General features: G+C 39.1%; 1 protein-coding gene across 1 annotated transcript in view; it reads right to left on the reverse strand.

Annotated features, from left to right (window-relative positions):
* Nucleotides 1-2,855: 2,855 nt before the first annotated feature.
* The window catches only part of LOC139459805 (proto-oncogene vav-like), a 66,405-nt gene continuing 49,836 nt past the window's right edge, over nt 2,856-19,424 (reverse strand). The window contains exons 25-33 of the mRNA XM_071241491.1: nt 18,390-18,517; nt 17,593-17,655; nt 13,853-13,989; nt 11,427-11,549; nt 10,717-10,807; nt 10,329-10,428; nt 9,474-9,500; nt 6,891-7,048; nt 2,856-5,948 (exon numbers count right to left, since the gene is read on the reverse strand). Coding sequence (XP_071097592.1) covers nt 5,904-5,948; nt 6,891-7,048; nt 9,474-9,500; nt 10,329-10,428; nt 10,717-10,807; nt 11,427-11,549; nt 13,853-13,989; nt 17,593-17,655; nt 18,390-18,517 — 872 coding nt within the window. The 3' untranslated portion in view covers nt 2,856-5,903. The remainder of the gene's footprint in view (nt 5,949-6,890; nt 7,049-9,473; nt 9,501-10,328; nt 10,429-10,716; nt 10,808-11,426; nt 11,550-13,852; nt 13,990-17,592; nt 17,656-18,389; nt 18,518-19,424) is intronic.

The following is a 19,424-nucleotide window of genomic DNA, read 5'->3' on the forward strand; positions in this document are numbered from 1 at the left end:
TACAACCTAACCTAGAATTAATATGCAAATGGAAATAGTTTTTCATATTTTGTCATATTTTCTCAAAGAAAGCTAACAATTTCATGAGATATGTTTATCTAAATGTGTACTTTTAAAATCGGATGCAAAACTGATGTAAATTATTGAATGGACTGTGTAAGATGTGACAAATCATCACATCTGGCTTGCCTGTGGCAGAGGTACTAGGTTAAACCGCAAGAACTCTGGGCAGGAGATGGTTTTTGATCAGATCAAGCAAAAAAATAGTAGGTTAAAGAAAATGATAGAACTCGTTCCATATGCAGCTATGATCTCGCAACTTTAACAGATTGTTATAATTATTCAAAAATATGTTATTGAAAAAATATGTATACCATTAAAAGTTTGTCAAAAGTTGACATCTATTGTTCGGTACACAAAAAGGAATATGACAAAGAAGGAAATTAGATGAACACCAACCCAAACAATTGATACAACAGACGTGATAACAGTGTGGGTCGGTTTGAAACTCTACTTGCATAATTAAAGGACATACAAATGTACAACTATCACAAAGTACAGAGAGGGAAATCATCTGATAGTGTGAAATCCTCTACTTTTGAGTTTTTTATATAAATCTAGGACTATTATTGATACTGATTCATATTTACAAATAGTTCTGAGATTATGCAAATTCTGTACATTGATATTACCTCACATTTAAATACAGTGATGTAACCATGGTAACCTCAGTCTATTGGCTCATTTTAACAGGGCTGTAACGACACACTTTGTCGCGATACGATACATATCTCACTAGTAATGATGCACACTACCTAAGATACGACAAATATCTCACTGTACTGTCGAAGTACAAGAACCTATACAGTATACAATATCTCACCAGTTGACATGTTACACAGCTGTATCTGATCATAAAGATAATGAATAGATAAAATTTGTTAATTTGGGTTAATCAAACTGGCTTCGGAACTGTTACATGTAATGTCAGAAAGTAGTATCATAAGTTCATGTTTATGCCATTTTACTAACACTTCTTTAAAATTGAATAATTTCGTACTGATATGTAATCTCAGAATTCAATTGTCGTATCGTGCTGCATCCTTGTTAATCATCACTGCTCCTCTCTTAAGTACGACATTTGACCTGCGTGGGACTTCAGGGGTAAATCTTTGCAAGACTGATTTCTCTACAGCTCCAACATAATGAAAGTCTGCCACACTTTTGTTCAACAACACACTGGCCAAGTAGATCTATACAAAATAATAACAATAATAACTTTGATAAAACATGAATCTGAATTCAGTTGACACAATCACACAGCAAGAGTACATCAAGCTTGACAGCTAGTAGCTTTAACGTAGAAAACTACAAAATTGGCACATCAAAATATTGGTTAATATCATCTGTTTCACATACACATGCATTTGAAAAATAGAAATTAAAGAATTGACTCCATATAACAAAAGTTTAAGAAACTGAAAGTGTGGTTAAAAAAATAAGTCGTGAAGATTTTCACAAATTCTAACATAATGATATGAGTTTTAAGGAAACTATCACAAGAACTAATTGACTCCGGCACTTCAAGACCATGCTGACACTACTAATCTTGATGGAGAATAAAACCATCCAATCCTCATTAGGAGAAACTGAAAAATGTCAGGAACTAATTTTGAAACATTTACAAAAGTCTTTTCTTTCAGAAAAACATACTCAGAAACTAAATATACATAATACTGATAAACATTGACCAAAAATGAATGACTGCGAAACACGTCCGAAACATCTGAAATAAACTACTCCTAATAGAATAAAAACAATGTTCAACATTTCAGAAAGAGACTTATCAAATATGGCTAAAACAAAACTCCCTGCAAAATGTTGCATATCATGATAAATCCCACGTACACATTCAGCAAATCACGTCATCGACAGCATGGTGTACAAACATTACCACACTCTGTACTGAAATCATAAAACAAATTTCTTACATTTTAACTCTGCTCACAAAGCTCTGTACACTAATATCTCACCATTCACACCATAGTAGCAACACCATTCACATCCTATCTCGTGTGACATCAGCGAATCAGTGGCTTAAAACCACTTTGAACAATAGTTCAGCTTAATAAGGAAGAAAGCCCAAAGCAATGTTGGACTGAGGCCATCCAACTTGAAACCCTCCAGCACAGGGGCCCATTCCACAAAGCGATCTTAGCATTATGACTACCGTAAGTCTATGTTCAACCATGGGCGCTACGGTCATCTTAGCGCTAAGAACGCATTGTGGAACAGGGCCCTGGTAAGTGACTGGCACACCAAGGATCGTTCAGAGCAACCTGGGATTCAAACCCATCATCAGCAGATCCTGGCATAACAAAGTGTTATTGACGTGTTTAATATTTGGTCCTTTATCTTAACCACAAACCAAGTTTATAATACTTTCAAGCAAAAACCCAAATATGAATGATAAAAACATAAATAAGTATAAGTGTTTCACATTGTAATTAGATTGAGTTAGCAAGATAATGTCAGCGATATGAAAAACAATATCATGAACATTAATTCATCGCAAGCTGAAAATAAGCTAAATGTGTCTTAAAGGACTGTAAACCAATATTTCTTTCACATCTATTAAGTAATCAATCTCACTAAAATCAGATCTTAGTGCTCGCTCGGTGTAGTGGCATTGAGCGCTAAGATCTGATTTCAGTGAGGTTGTGAAGTTGATATTCATGATTCAATCTTCTGCTTGAATGTCACTGTTTTCAGTGCACAACAGAACCACCAGATGAAATTTTGTTTCATATTTACACTTTTATATACATAAATCATTTTGTAAAGTACCGGTATATAATTTATTTTAAAATCTGAATACCTATAAAATACTATTTCTCTTACAGAAATCATACCTTAGTTTTATCACAACAGTTAAGAGAATCTAGCCCCCTGTATTATCGCATCACTGCAAAAGAAATAACTTCTACATCTACTGATACCATCGCAGACTTCTACTCGACCTTCCTAAGACTGCCATCGAAGATCTGTTGGGAAACAATAAGACAGAAGCAGCTAAATCATTCACCTCATGCTGATTAGAAACACAAGTCAGAAACATTGTATTGCTCTCAGACTGATCATTAATGATAGGGGCTTGCGAAGCGATCGATTCATTCATGATTGTCAAGAAAACAAAGATGTAAATGTTATTTTTTGTTTGTCCATTTTTTATGACCCTTTCCAAGATGACATAAAAAATGATGAACATTAAACAAACATTACCAATCACATAACAGCAAGCGTTTTTTCTATATTTCTGATAATGTCTAGCTCCAAATATGTACTTTGTTACGGCCCTTCACGATTCACTCCGACCATGCTACCCCTATGATAAATGACCAGCTATTTTATGGGAATAAGATGTTGAAACAAACAATATTCTACATGTTGGATAAACGTGACAACGTTGGCCCTCTGGTGGTGGTCCTAATGGTTAGTTATTACAACATATTATGATTAATCTTACACAACTATATACAACTTCATATAAACCTCAGTTCAAGAATATCTGTACACGAATTTGCATTGAATAACTGATGGTTGATAAAAATATTAAACCCCATCAACATTTAACATGCAACATAAATTAACTGTATATTTCCTCAGTAAAGTGCTCAGAGTGATCTTAGCACTGTTTATGTCATGTGAACCTTTAACCAAGTGATCAGAGCTCTGACGATTATTGTAGGAACAGGAATGATCGCTAAAGCAGTCATTGAATTAATCTGCAACACTGGGTCCCATACAAGGGACTACTCCCCATGAAAAAAATCTCCCTTGGCTGTTTGTTTGCAGAGCCCTGTTACTGTCCTCAAAATGGCTTGAGAAATACCTTGAACTAATTATTCATTGAGGAGCTAAAACTGTCTTTGAGAAGCAGAGTCCAGGCCAGCACACAGGCTTATTGTAAGCCACCTAACTAAGTCTGACCAGTAGGGGTACACTGCAGTCACTGGTCTGTGTTATATCCATGTTATGGCATCCTTGTCAGTTTGTGCTGTTACTGTGTGAGTGAGGGAAAAAAAGTCTCCATAGTTAGCAGACATATCAAGTCTGGACCAGATAAACAAATGGTCAACAGTGGTCACCTACAGCCAGGTTGTGACTGAAAGTTGATCTTTCTGGATCACACATTTAAAATGTACTCCTACTCCGGAACCATTGTGACCACGCAATCCCCAATTGACCTGTCCTGATGCATGTGGCAACTATGGCCCTGTATTGCCCAGGAATCCAAGTACAGATCTCCAGCCACAATAACTGCTGAGAAAGCAACGAATCCCAGAACGACTACCACAATAACTGCTGACTGAAATACCAAGGGCCTCACATCCATGAAGTCATCCCAGCTCTGAATCAAATCATTACCAAGAAGTTCTTAGAGCCACAGTGCTAAGAACACCCAGGAACCACCCCTAAGTAAATAGATGTTGGACATGAGCAGTTTAGCAGAACCACTAGTACTGCTGTAAAATAATTTCATAGCAAAATAGGCATCTATGACTATAATAAGTGTTCAAACATGGTGAAATACTCCACCCAATCTATGATACATGATGGAGCCGGGTGTTATCAACACAAATCCCCTAGCCAGGGACAGATCTGTTTTATCACATTGCTTAAAGGCTGAAGTTAAGCACACACTCTGAAGCTGACATGGATATATACACGTATAACTCATAATGACCACCAGGATGAGGACTTGTTCATTACAGTATTCAAGGCTGTGCATACATGCTTCTCAGTGTAAAACAAAGTGTTACACATACCAACACCAATGATATAAAACGGAGGAGAAGGAGCTATCTACAGGATGAAACAGCAGACTCATGAACTGTGTACATCTTCATCTCTGCCAGGACAAACTAAGCAGGCTACATAATACTGTAAGTATGGTGTAGAGATGAGTGGACTCGCTACACATAGCCTACATGCTGATGCCATTTAGTCATGACACACCATCGTTTGTTCGTAAAACTAACAGAATGGATACAATTTAACCATGGATATTTCAATACACATTGTCCACAAACATTAACCACTGAAAGTCAAGGGGACATAACTCTAATGTATCTATTTGAGAGTGAGGGGTTCCCTAGGTCCAGCACTACAGGAGCAAACCTCAAGGTCGCCTTAATTGTGTTTAATGCAAACAGATATTGTTTTTATCTGAATAATTGATAGAGTGATGTTCTATTTAACAGATGTTGCTTAGTCCTTATAGCTTTTATATTTGGTTTACGAGATCAAACGAAAAAAGAACAACACACACTTGAATTTAGAAAAGAAAAATTACTTGTTTCACAGTTAGGTAAAATGGAAACAAAGATCTTATCACCAAAATTCATAAGAAATGGTGACTTATACATATGAAAATGTATATAAAAAACCCAAAACAATCAATTATCTTTTAGTATCTTGCCATGTCAAAACTTCTTTGTTTTACATTCATTAACAGCAGTACTAATCTTGAAATTGTATGTTTCTTTTTCGACCACCAACACTGAATTTCAGGCCAAATGTTTTGTAAACCAATTGATAAAACATACATACATACTTATCAAACATCCCATATACAAGTGTGAATAAACATATAGGACTTAACTACAACTTGAGCAAAGCTGAATGGACACAGGTATGTTTTAAGTAAGAGCTGTGACTGCTTCCTCCATTATCACACTTGTCTCAGTAGAGCAGAAAGTCTGTTGAGTCCGATCAAAACATGAGCGATGAATGTGCAGTCTGTCACAAAAAATAAGTCTTTTCCCCCTTTAGGGAAACTTTGCACCATATGAAGCTGTACATATTTGAAATAACATTAAAATCTGTTGCTATGGTTACGATTATTCGTCGTCGTCTGCAACATATGCCAAGGGGAAGTAACCAATCTGAAAAATAATCAAAAGATAATAATTAGGAATCAAAACACAAAAATAGTAACAGCTACATCAATGGAAGGCGGTGGTTGGCATTAGAAAAAGATAGCTGTACGACATTTGAAAAGTGTATACTGGAGCATAGCAATCACGTCTTCACATTGTAATTAGAGCTAGGTGTGAATTTGAGGCATTGTCTCGAGGTAATTTGTGGACATTGGCCATCAGTTCTTCCTTTTCATTGCGGCCAATAGTGCAATAATCTCCCTCTACAATTGAGACAGTCTCCAAGCTTTTCACTCTTAAAGCCTCGCCTGAAAACTCCTCTGTTCCTGATCACCTTTCAAGATTAACTCTTTCATAGTGTTTGTGAGCCTTGAGCATGGAATAATGCACTAAAGATATTATTATTATTAACTGTAAGACAACCATCATAAAAACTAACTTAGCAGACGCATGTAATGCTGTTTAAACAACTTGAATCTAACTTGCAAGGATCACAAATTTGGAGAGAGCCTAGTGATGTCAGTTGATTGTGACATGATGGTAGCCAATGACATCACAGTGGTCTGAAGAGCATTGTGATGTAAACTCATTGTAGCATTATCTCGTGTAGCCAGGGGTGTGTTGCAAACAGCCAATCGGTTGCAAGCGATGTACAGCGATTTGCCTTACAATGGAGTGCTAATTTTCAGCCACTTGCAATAGCACCAATCCCTGTCTGAGGTTGCTTCGTTCTCAAACCAAAATTGCTATCAAAACATGGCCATTTTGGAAGCACATCGAGCTGTTGCAGTCCTGTGGTGAGCGATTAAATTGCTTACTCTAAGCCAATCTTGGCTTGCAACACATCCCAGTTTAGGATGTTAAATAGACATAGATGTGGTAGACTGTAAACCGTATCATATCGTAGGCTTAGATGCCAGCAGATTATTATGTGCGCCTTGTCCTCACCTTGAGTGACCGTAAGTTCTGCCCCTTCCACCACCCCTTGTCACTGCCGTTCTTGCTGATGACTGCAATCCGGTCGTTAGACTTCAAGCTCACTTGTGTGGTCGATGTAGCTGCATAGTCGTACACGGCAATAGCGTAGCCTAGAATTCGGGTATTTGCTGAAAGACATATTTGCAAATGTATTATTAAATTCATAAATTAGATGTGGGTGGGTTTCAAGTCATACTTGTTGAGTACATCACAAAACTGACATTTATCTAAATTTTCATGAGAACAATTCTTTGCAATATTAATATAACCTGCCCCTTCTCACTGCACAGCACTGTACATTACCATGAATGTGTTAGCAAAACAACAACACACTAGTACTTCCGATAAATCACCCTTCGTATGTTTAGATATCATTATATAATTTACTGTTAAATTCTGACATGTTTTCTTACATAAAGAACATATTTTATGATCATTTTCAAATGTCCCTGGCTGAAAACTCCTGATTGCTTTTTTATTGCTAAAACAGCCAAACGTCTCATTTAGTTATGATTCAGACGATATCTATCATGGTGCAAGGTATTACTTGTATTAGGTTTTTGTTAGGGTGGTTTGTATAGGAAAGGTGATACCAAATACTTGATCTTGGTGTCAGTAGGTTGTGTAGTTGCATTACCGAGCAAGTGAATATGTTCAAGGCAGCTGTCAGCAATATTACAACTATATAATGGCAGTCAGCAGTAATCAGTTCAGGGCCAGATGATCAATGGTTTATAGGGGCAATAATCTAGACTGTGATGTATTCAATGACAATCAGCCAGGTCAACCAGTTTAACAAACGTGGCCCTGTGACTATAGATCCCACTTGTCACATTGAGCATAGATCCCTTGTGTCACTTTGAGCATAGATCCCATGTGTCACTTTGAGCATAGATCCAACGTGTCACTTTGAGCACAGATCCCATGTGTCACTTTGAGCATAGATCCCACGTGTCACTTTGAGCATAGATCCCACATGTCATTTTGAGCATAGATCCCACGTGTCACATTGAGCACAGATCCCTTTGTGTCACTTTGAGCATAGATCCCATGTGTCATATTGAGCATAGATCCCACGTGTCACATTGAGCACAGATCCCTTTGTGTCACTTTGAGCATAGATCCCATGTGTCATATTGAGCATAGATCCCATTTTGTCACGTTGAGCATAGATCCCATGTGTCACTTTGAGCACAGATCCCATGTGTCACTTTGAGCACAGATCCCATGTGTCACTTTGAGCTTAGTTCCTACGTGTCACATTAAGCATAGATCCCACGTGTCATATTGAGCATAGATCCCAAGTGTCACATTAAGCATAAATCCCATGTGGCACTTTGAGCATAGATCTCACATGTTACTTTGAGCATAGCTCCAAAGTGTCATTTGAGCATAGATCCCATGTGTCACTTTGAGCATAGATCCAACGTGTCACTTTGAGCATAGATCCCACGTTACTTTGAGCATAGCTCCTAAGTGTCACTTTGAGCATAGATCCCATGTGTCATATTGAGCATAGATCCCACGTGTCACATTGAGCAAAGATCCCATGTGTCACTTTGAGCATAGATCTCACATGTTACTTTGAGCATAGCTCCAAAGTGTCATTTGAGCATAGATCCCATTTGTCACTTTGAGCATAGATCCAACATGTCACTTTGAGCATAGATCCCACGTTACTTTGAGCATAGCTCCCAAGTGTCACTTTGAGCACAGATCCCACGTGTCATATTGAGCATAGATCCCATCATGTCACAGTGAGCATAGATCCCACATGGCACTTTGAGCATAGATCCCACGTTACTTTGAGCATAGCTCCCAAGTGTCACTTTGAGCATAGATCCCACGTGTCATATTGAGCATAGATCCCACGTGTCACATTGAGCACAGATCCCGTCGTGTCACTTTGAGCATAGATCTCACATGTTACTTTGAGAATAGCTCCCAAGTGTCACTTTGAGCATAGATCCCACATGTCACATTGGGCATAGGTCCCATGTGTCACATGGAGCATAGGTCCCATCCATGACAAGCAAATTTATAGATTAAGTATAATATAAGTATAAGTAATAAGCCACACGCTTGGGGTATGATGACACCAGGCAGGTAACCATATGATCCCCATAGTTAGTTTGTTATTTAATGCTGCACTCAGTAATATTCCAGCTACATGATGAAGGTCTGGAACAGTCAATCCAATGATTGACATCATGAGCATCTATCTAAGCCTGACCACCTGATCCTTTTGGCTGCCTCTTACAGCAAGCATGGGTTGCTGAAGACTAATTCTAAGACTAATATGCACAGTTAGTTCTCATAAGTGTTGTTCAAAGTCACAGTCAGCAGTATCACATCTAAGTCCAGGCAGCCTATATCAACTAGATGCCTGACAACCTTGAGGCTGCCAGCATGAGCAACCCTCCACGTTATCAGGCTTCGATGGCACACTATAAGGCAGGTTACACATTGTCTCCCCTGGTTTCTAGTACAAAGATAGTGGGGACCCAATCCCCTCCCCTGATTCCCACAAGATGATAACCATCAGCAACTCACAGACACGGCATGCGTATGGAGTCCCACCTGAGCAACAGATACCTTGTATAGTAGGCATGTCCCAATATCTCACAACATGATATACATATATACAGTATACTGGATACCTGTCAGCCATACCTGTTGGTGTATCTAATATGGAGGCAACAAGCCAAATTGAAGAAATATGCTCCTAAAGCCATAAAATGAATCTGCACTTGTTACGATTTATATATTTAAACCTCAAAATTCTATGGCAGTAAATTTCATTTCATTGGGATCACCTGCTATAGTACTAACAGTTCTGCAGGGACTCTCTGGTCCAGTCAAGGCAGAAGGAAATACTCAATAGTTTATTCAAAACTGAGGCTAGCAACTGCACTGTGTTTAACCAAAAAATGATTTGCCCAAATGCACTGCATCACACAAAGTGCATTCAGAATAAGTTGAAAGTTATAAGAAACTATATTTCAGCCACAAAGTAGGGAAAGTCTGACGGTTGTGTTTTGAGTGCTTTCCTAACTAATGTCTACGCAATATGGTCTGTCTGTTTAGTGAACATCAATCCAAATGAATGATTTATTTGTTTGTTGTTTAATGCTGCAATCAGCAATATTCCAGCTATATTCTGTAAATAATCCAAGTCTGGACCAGACAATCCAGTGATTGACATGATGAGCATCAATCTATGAAATTGTGATACGACATGCATCTGACATGCATAGTCGTCTCTTTTGACAAGCATAGGTTCCTGAAGACCAGTTTTAACCCTTATCTTCACGGGGACCAAATGAATGAGCTGAAGGCTATATGAAGTGACCAAGTGTGCTGGCTCCATCTACAAGGTCCAGACCAGAGACTACCAAATGGACGTACCTCCTTCACTGTTGACATTCCGGATGGGTATTCTGAGTGTTGTGTTGACATCGGGGAAGCTGTCCCGCAACGAATTCTGTTGGTAGTGTGCAACGAGTCTCTGGAGGCACAAGAGATGGACAGAATCAACATACTGTTCAAGTGGTTCTCACTAATATGTGAAAAACTACTCACCTCACCTTACTTCAGTAGAGTTTACTCTGTACATATGGGCTCTCATAATCTTAGCTTACTAGATGGAAAGACATTTTACTAGAACTTGACCAGAGAAAAGTGGCCTAAAGTGACAGACTTCTTCGGAGTTACCCACAACATACTAACCACTGAACTGTCGGCTAAATAGTGAAGAGAAAGGGATGCGATATTTGTGGCACACAAAGGAACTCACCGGGACAGAATCGAAGTAGCGCCCCTCTGCCAAGAAGAACTTGGATTCAGCATTCTGGTTCACCTTGATGTGCCTCACTGCATTGGCGTACCTGACAGGGGAGAGAAGTATTAGTGTCCATACTCCCTACACTGTGGGAATAACGTGAAGGTCAATAGATGTGACCTCCCACAAGATGACAGGGATGAGACGACACCTTGTGACTGAAAAATCACATTTTGACTTTTCATTATATCTCAAAACTTCAGCATCTTCGGAACATAAAAATACAATTCACATTTATTACACAGACACATGACGTCACACATATCCATCTTCACTGAAACAAGTTGACGTCAAACGTCTTTATGATCGCACAGCACAATTGTATCTTAGCACCCATAAGGTCCCTTTTGTCCTGGTTGGTCAAATGTATTACAGTTAGCAATATTAAAGACATATCTCTGCAGCCTGAACTTATTCAAGTCTTGGCCAGGCAAACCAGTGGCTGATGGCATGAGCAACAATCCACACCATCAGGGTACAATGACACACAATTAGCACACTGCACATTGTAACCTACTGTGGATAGTTCTAGCTACAATCACATCTATTCCGACCTGATTTGCACATAGAAGATTTAACATGTTAAACAATTCTTCATAATCTGATAATACAACATACTTCTAAACATACTACCAACAAATGGAGTACAGTTAGGTGACACTTACTTAATACTGAGAGAGTACGCTCCCAAGCGTATTCTGCTGATGGACTTGCGGATGAGGAAGGTTCCATCTGGACACTGGTCAAGCATGGCCTGCGCTGCATCTCGGTCCATCTCATCCACGTACCTACACACAATTACTCACATGCAGTCCACATGCACATAGACCCCTTGACATAGAAACACTAGTGACTTAGGAGTAAATGAATGTTGTTTTATGCCTCAGTCAGCTATATTCCATTTAAATCACGTTACTCATAAATGATTGGACCGATTGCACTGGAGGTCGAAAGCATGAACATTGTTTAATGCTATTAGGGATAAATAATAATCCTCAAGTGAGGTGAGGTGAGGTGAAATTGGGTTTAACGTCGCGTCCAAGATTATTGCACTTATATAGCGATGTGCATGCACGTGTGTGTGTGGCTGCTTGTACTAGTCCGGACTGATGCCGATTTATTGTGCTAGCCCACTGAGATACCATGCCGCAGTTTAACATAAATACCCCACTCGGACACAGTATACTGACTCCGAGCCGACCAGTCCTTGTTTTAGCCCCTTAATGCCGAGCACCAGACAGGGTAACAACAAGTACCATCTTTTAACGTCTTTTGGTATGATGCTCTACCACTAGACCACGGAGGCGGTCTAATCCTCAAGTAAACCCTTTGTAAACAATATGGGGAACTGGACACCATCTCAGCCTGTAACACTGACTGAGACAGTGGAGAAGGTAAGCTAGTGCTTGATGGAATGAGCATTGGTCAAAGCCATCACAGAATAATGACACACTGAGTGTCAGCCAACAGCTGTGTGTGTGGCGTTGTTTAACGCTGCATTCAGCAATATTCCGGCGGCTGGTAAGGAGTTTGGACCAGACAATCCAGTGATGTGGACCACGCCATCGGGGTATGATAACATGCTATCAGTCACTGAGCCTGACCACTCTCTCCATTTGGTCATCTCTTACGACAAGCATGGGTTGCTGAAGACCTATTCTACCCTGGATCTTCACAGGGGGTACACATAATGGATTAATAAAAGACAAACCATTTGGCATTTATGAGATGATTGTTCATGACTTAAAGTAATTTCTGTTATACTCCATCATGCAGGATGTGGTTATAATCAACAATTAAGCATGCCAAAAGTATATATACACACTCACTATGGGATAACAGTGTGGAAAAAATATCATTCCAACAGAAGAAAACACCGAGATTATTATCAGTTAGTAAAACACTCTCAAGACAAGTCCACAAAAATAGAACTGTTTTCTCCAGTTTGCTTCCTTTTGAAATTTGAGTCATGACACATGCAGTCTTGTCCAGATCCCCAAAGACGTTTGCCGACACAGAGCCAACATAGGTCGGAGACTGGTGCGTGACTTAGCAACAAACACCAGTATCGTCATACGGGAGTCGAGATGCACTAACTCCCTGAAATACCTGTGCAGTGTCATACTTTCTCCTATGATTGAGTTGGGGTTTTTTTGTAATAAAAAAACCTATGTATATAAGGAAGATGTGTATTTTGATATGGGGAGTGAGTGGGTGATTACTGTTTTTCGCAATATTCAAGCAACATCATGGCGGGGGACACCACAAATCGGCTTCACACAACGTACGCAAGTGGGGAATCGAACCTGGGTCTTCAGTGTGACGTCACCGCCCCATATTTTGATATGAACGTGAACAGTAAAATGTAAATTCTGATTTTATTTACACAAGGGGTCTGGCCATTGTAAGTTGCTTGGACTAAAGTTTACTATGTTTTGTTTGAATTTGTTGGTCCTTCTGATGATGAAATGTGACTTCATACCAACTGTTGAGTTTTCATGTAACCTATCATTGATTTTATTGTGACTTTAATTACCATTCTGTATCATACATATCATACATAAGAAACCTTCAGAATATTTGTGCACATTTAAGTAGTCCGTGCTGTAGCTTATGTTTCAGATTTTTTGTTTTATATTTTAGAAAATATTACCCTCACATATTTTAGGCTGCAATATCAGAAAGTGTGCCCCCGACATAATTTAGGCATTGTAAAAAAAGAGTGAGTGAGTGAGTTGAGTTTGACTCTGCTTTTAACAGTATTCCAGTTATATCACGGCGTGTCAGCTTAATGTGGGAAGAAAGCCGGAAGTGATGCTGAGCATGGGTATGGTGCTGACAAACCTAGAAACATAATTTGGGCGAACCAGGATTCGAACCGAAAATCATAGGTTTCTCGTAGTATATCTTTAAAAGAATTACCCTGATGTTTCAGGCACTGTAATATTAGAATGTATTTCTCTGACGTATAGAAAATTTGTATTTCCTGGACTGTAGGCATTGTATTTTGATTGTTTGGGATTGTCTTAGCAGCTTGGCATCTTGCAACACTAAAGTGCGATGTGCTAGTTCCGGTGGAGGTGCAACCTACCATGGTTTTTCTTTGAGTTCAGTGACATTAACATAGGAATGTGTTGAGTTGCCAGATGGTGGTGAGGAAGGTGTGTCTGATAGCTGTGGGTTGGAGGACCTATTGGGAAACGTCACGTCCAAGTACGAGTCTTTCCGCTGAAATACACACAATCAAAATACAAACAAAATAGTTTACATGTTAGAAGTTGAATGTAAGCTGTTTTTTATCCTCGGTTCAGAAATATCCATTTGCAGTTTCAGACATCTTGAGTATGTTCACAGTATCATTGTACATGACTGCCTCTCGGAATGAATAGGCTGTTACATTGAATCCTGTTTAATCCAGACGCTACAATGTCCTTGTGATTTTCAGCCATCTGTGCCAAAAACTTTTGAGTCTACTCGTCCAAACATGGACCCAAACATCATTTTAAGTAGAAGTTAGTTTTAAGTGGAAGTGACCGAACAGAATATTACTAGACTCAGGCCGTGGACTTATTTGGGTATGAGTAGAAGTTACAGAGTGATTGTCTCAAGGGCAGGGTTTCCAGACAAATGGGTTTCCCTGTTTGCGGAGCGTCACACTAGGTATTATTCAGCAATGTTCAGTGAAAATAAATTACAAAAGAAGAATGGCATTCTTTCTGTCAACTGAACACAGACAACATTCACTGGATGAAACAAGTATCAATGACTCTGACGATATTTCTGAACCCAGGATACTATTATTCACAGCATTCTAGCATTCCAACATAGGAAACACAATCTCTGGGAGGAACAGAAGGGGCGATCCATGCCATACAAACTAAAACTCTCATCCTGAAGAAAAACAAAATGTTGTGGTTAATGCTACACACCAACACACAAGAGTTTCAAACTGACATTTAATAACACACACTGATTATTCTTCAAAAGAAATATGTTCAGGTGTCCAAACATAATCTGAGCCATTTCAGTGACTTTGGGGTGAATTACTGAGAGAGAGAATAAGGCATCATGGTTATGTTTGGGGATATTTATTAGTAGGGAAGACTGAGAATACAATTTAAAAAAAATAAACCCCAATATAGTCATGATCCCTAACATTATTTGGTCAGTAGGGAAAAGGTGATTTTGAATGCTAATTTATTGAATGAATGGTGAATGGTGTGTTGTCAGCCTGGCAGTGTCAGTTTGAAACCCAAGCTAACTGTTCACTAGACAACAGCAGAGCCAACAATGAGGTAGTCCAGTCCTTCGTACCACGGACACACGAAGAAGTGGCGCTGTGGGGGACCATTGCTGAATTCCCGCACCACCCTGGCCTGGTGGGAGACCACTCTGGGGACAGGGTTCTCATACTGAGGTAGCTGTCGGGGAAACAACATCTCAACATCAATGGAGTAAAATCACTTTATGGTACACTGTACATCACTGCAGGAGTTGTGGGCAGTTCAGTTCCACTTTCTTATGAGTTTACATGGTGACAGCATGTTACAACAGAGTACAACACCCAGTACCGGGACACAACTGAATAAAAGGCTCTGTAGCTCACCTGTTCCATTGACATAAGATACAACCACTTTCAGTATTCTCAAAACTGTATTCCAAGGGTAAATAAAAGGACTTTTTACCATAAAGTATTGCTTTTCATCGCTTTCAGGAATGTTATGGCACCTTGTATTCGAACAAATGTAGGTCTGGCATGCAAGAATCAAAGACATTGGGTAACATTCTACATACTCCAGCTATATGACTGTGGTCTGTAAATAGTTAAGTCTGGACCAGACAATCCAGTGATTGATATCATGAGCATCAATATACGGGATCAACTATCAACCAAGTTAGCGAGCTTGAGCACCTGATCCCATTAGTTGCTTCTTACGGCAAGACTAGGTTGCTGAAAACCATAATTTAACGATAACAGAGTTAGGCATCTGTCACCTTTCTGCTGATTTAATCAATCATAGCCTATATCAAGGTGACAAAATTCAGTTATTACCTAACCCAATGCAAACTAGAAATCACTTGAGAAATGTGAGTACTTTCCATCACCTTCATCAAAACAACATTTACCCATATTACAAAAATGACCCCAACCAAACTTGTCCAAACCAAGTTTTAACTGAACACACAGAACACTAGTTTTTTTATATATATGTATTGAATATCAATTTATCCCAGTAGTAACCAAGAGATAGGAGTTAGCCTGAAAGACAAACAAACACCAGAGAAATACTTAGTGTTATAACCTGACAAAGACATAATTTTCCACACTCCATTTAACCACAGTTGGCTTATCATTTGCTAGTACTGATATCCCCACTGAAGTATCCACACCTAGCAATCATACCACCTTGATTAATAAGGCACAAAGTTTTTTCATATTCTATAATTGCATAGTGTGCAGTTTCTTTTTTCTACCATACCAGTACTTTCTACTAATGTTTAGTCTGTACAGAAGCTGAGATGGGTAAGCAGATTAAATATCAGCTATCAAGGTTTCACATGGCTTGCCAAAATATCAACATAAAGATTACTCAACACCAAATCACAATTTGATACATCCCAATTCTACTTAACTACTTTGGGGCTCTCGGTTGCATGCTACTTGATCTTGGGGGATTTATAGTTCTTTACATATCACTTTAACGTGGAAAGGACCAGAAACTGTATACTTCAAATTGTGAAATTGTCAAATGGCAGGAATTGGAAATGTGGTTTCATTCCATACAAATATCTTTAAATCTTACAAAGCAAATTCAAGATCATACTGGGAATGATAGGGCACAACAAGAATCCTAGAAATGCAATTAATTAAGCAAATTATTTATAGATGTAGTACAAAAGAACTATTCCAAACATAAAATTCAGTGACGTCACAATGATCTGCAAACCACTGTGTTGCAATTCCACTGTAGCGATATCTCCTAAAGGATCGCATTATATCACCCAAGCAACATCTCCCTTGGAAGCCAATTTTGCTGCTTTATAAGTAGTGTTTAGAGATACTCATACACTGTAATATGTCTCATACATGTTATTAGTATACTGGACAATATCTGTATTTGAAAATAGGGAAAGTCAAAACAGAGTGAGATTTAGTCTGTAAAGAACGTTTATCATCCCAAACTTGCTTCCACAGGAGATATTGCCACACTGAAATTGAAATACAATGCTTTTCAGACCCCTGTGACGTCATCGGTTACCATGACGTCAAACAAATGACATCATTAATATCTCTGCCACTGAAGTTGTTTAGCTCCACATTTTACACTCAAGAGAGTGGTTAGTATTGTTTACAAACTGAAACAATTGTCAGAATGATCACGTAAAACCAAGTCATTAGTCTGTGTAGGAATAGTAATGCAACTTCCCAGTGTATTATAACCATGAATTACCTGATCTTCCTTGCTAATTTTCTGAAAGATTAAACCTGAATGTATGAAAATGCTAATCAGGAAAGATCACTGAAAAACATGACAGTTTACAACCACAAGTAAAAATGCCATTCATAGTCCCATTCATAGAACAAGGGCAAGACTGAATCGAGGAGCCAGTCCCAAACCTGCTGATCAGCCGACAAGGAGAGTCTGTCCCCCTTTCACCACCCAAACCCCCTCCCCCCAACACAATGAATGCACCCTTGTTATACCAGCCGTGCCCTCTGACACAATGACTGTCCCCTTAAAACACCCAAGGTCCCAGCCACAACAAGTGTCCCCTATAATTAGGGGCTTCAGACCTCTTGTTGAAAGTGCAGACACTGCGCCCACTTACTGCGATCCGAGATACTTGTACATAGCTTGCAGGGAAGAAGCCCTCCTGACCCTGATGACGACCCTGAAGGGACAAGTGTGAGAGTCAGTGAATGTTGTTACATAGTTCCGTCACCAAAATGAAGTTATATCACAGACACTCAGCGCATTCACACTATCAGAAAGTTTACACATTGTAACTATACCTTAACCATTATGATGAAATCCCTGTATTTAAACCATTATGACATCACTGTACTTAAACCATTAAGATGACATCACTGTACTTAAACCATTATAACATCGCTGTATTTAAACCATTATGATGACATCATTGTACTTAAACCATTAAGATGACACTGTACTTAAACCATTATGATAATAGCATTGTACTTAAACCATTATGATAACATCACTGTACTTAAACCATTATGATATCACTGTACTTAAACCATTATGATAACATCACTGTACTTAAACCATTATGATGACATCACTATACTCCAACCATTATGCCAGGAATTCACTGGCCATTCTGAACATGCTTTTTGCGTAATTAGAGAGAAATTACATAAAACTATAACATGGTTTAACTTGGAGAAATCGCTCAAATCTGTTGATTCCAGAAATAGAATCAGTGACCCCTTAACATTTGATCCCTGACATGTCAGCTCTTACATACATGGGGTACTTAGGACTTATGATGCACAGCAACCCATCTCCGGAATAAGATTGAGTGAAAAATAATCTATATGGTATCCATTTCTCAAAGAATGTAATCATAAGATTGTCTTCTATCTCAAAGAAGTGAGTACGAACCTTCCACCATGTTTTATCTGATTGGTCGACAACATCGATTGTCTCTCCCATCTTGAAGGTGAGTGGTCGGTGCCCATTAGGAGGCGGCGTTCCCGTGTAGGCGGTGTTGGTTCGAGCTTTGGTGACTCCTGTGAGAATAGGGACAGAAATTAGGGGTGGGATAAGTCCAAATTTACTACCCGGGTACCCACCCCCCTATCACCGACCCTACCCGGGTACCTGCTGTAGGCCCCAAGAGATAGGTAAAACATGTGGGAATAGTTTGACAGTACTCCTGTCAAAATTTATTTTGATACAGGTATAAAATGATCTCGTCATGCATACACTGAAGTTGACTGAAGTTTTATCTTTATGCAAACATATAAAGTCAAGAAGGAATGTGGTCATAGTTGTAAAGAAATGTGAACATTTGTCACTTATAGTGTAACCATAATGTTCTAGATAAGTGTTGCCATTTAACAATATAATCACGTGACTACTTAGTACCCACCCGACCCGAGTACCCGAGTTACCCGTCCCAGCCCTAACAGAGATGTACTTGTTTTGAAGTGTGCCATAGGGCACGCGCAAAGCTGTTTAGTCAGTGAGTGAGTGAGTTTGGTTTTGCGCCGCTTTTAGCAATATTCCTGCAATATCACGGCGGGGTACACCAGAAATGGGCTTCACACATTGTACCCATGTCGAGATTCGAACCTGGGTCTTCGGCGTGACGAGCGAATGCTTTAACCACTAGGCTACCCGACCGCCCCATACATTTTTAGAGTGTAGCAACAAGAATTCTTTTGATTCATCGTCATCCCCAGGGAATGTCTATCAACATAAAGGCAGACAATAGCAGCAAGCAGTTGTAACCGAATAGTCTGCTTCCTTCCTACTTATTGAGATTGATAACATCCAGTTCATGTTCTCTAGGTTTATTTTATACACCATACTGTGTATTAAGCATGTTTGTATATTCATTATTAATATTTATTAAAACAGTTTACTCTGACCAGAGAACATTTAACACTGACATCCTATAATATACATCATCAC

Source organism: Haliotis cracherodii, unplaced genomic scaffold (genome assembly GCF_022045235.1).
Source record: "Haliotis cracherodii isolate W230 unplaced genomic scaffold, xgHalCrac1.p SCAF_13, whole genome shotgun sequence".
In the NCBI taxonomy this organism is placed as follows: Eukaryota; Metazoa; Mollusca; class Gastropoda; order Lepetellida; family Haliotidae; genus Haliotis; species Haliotis cracherodii.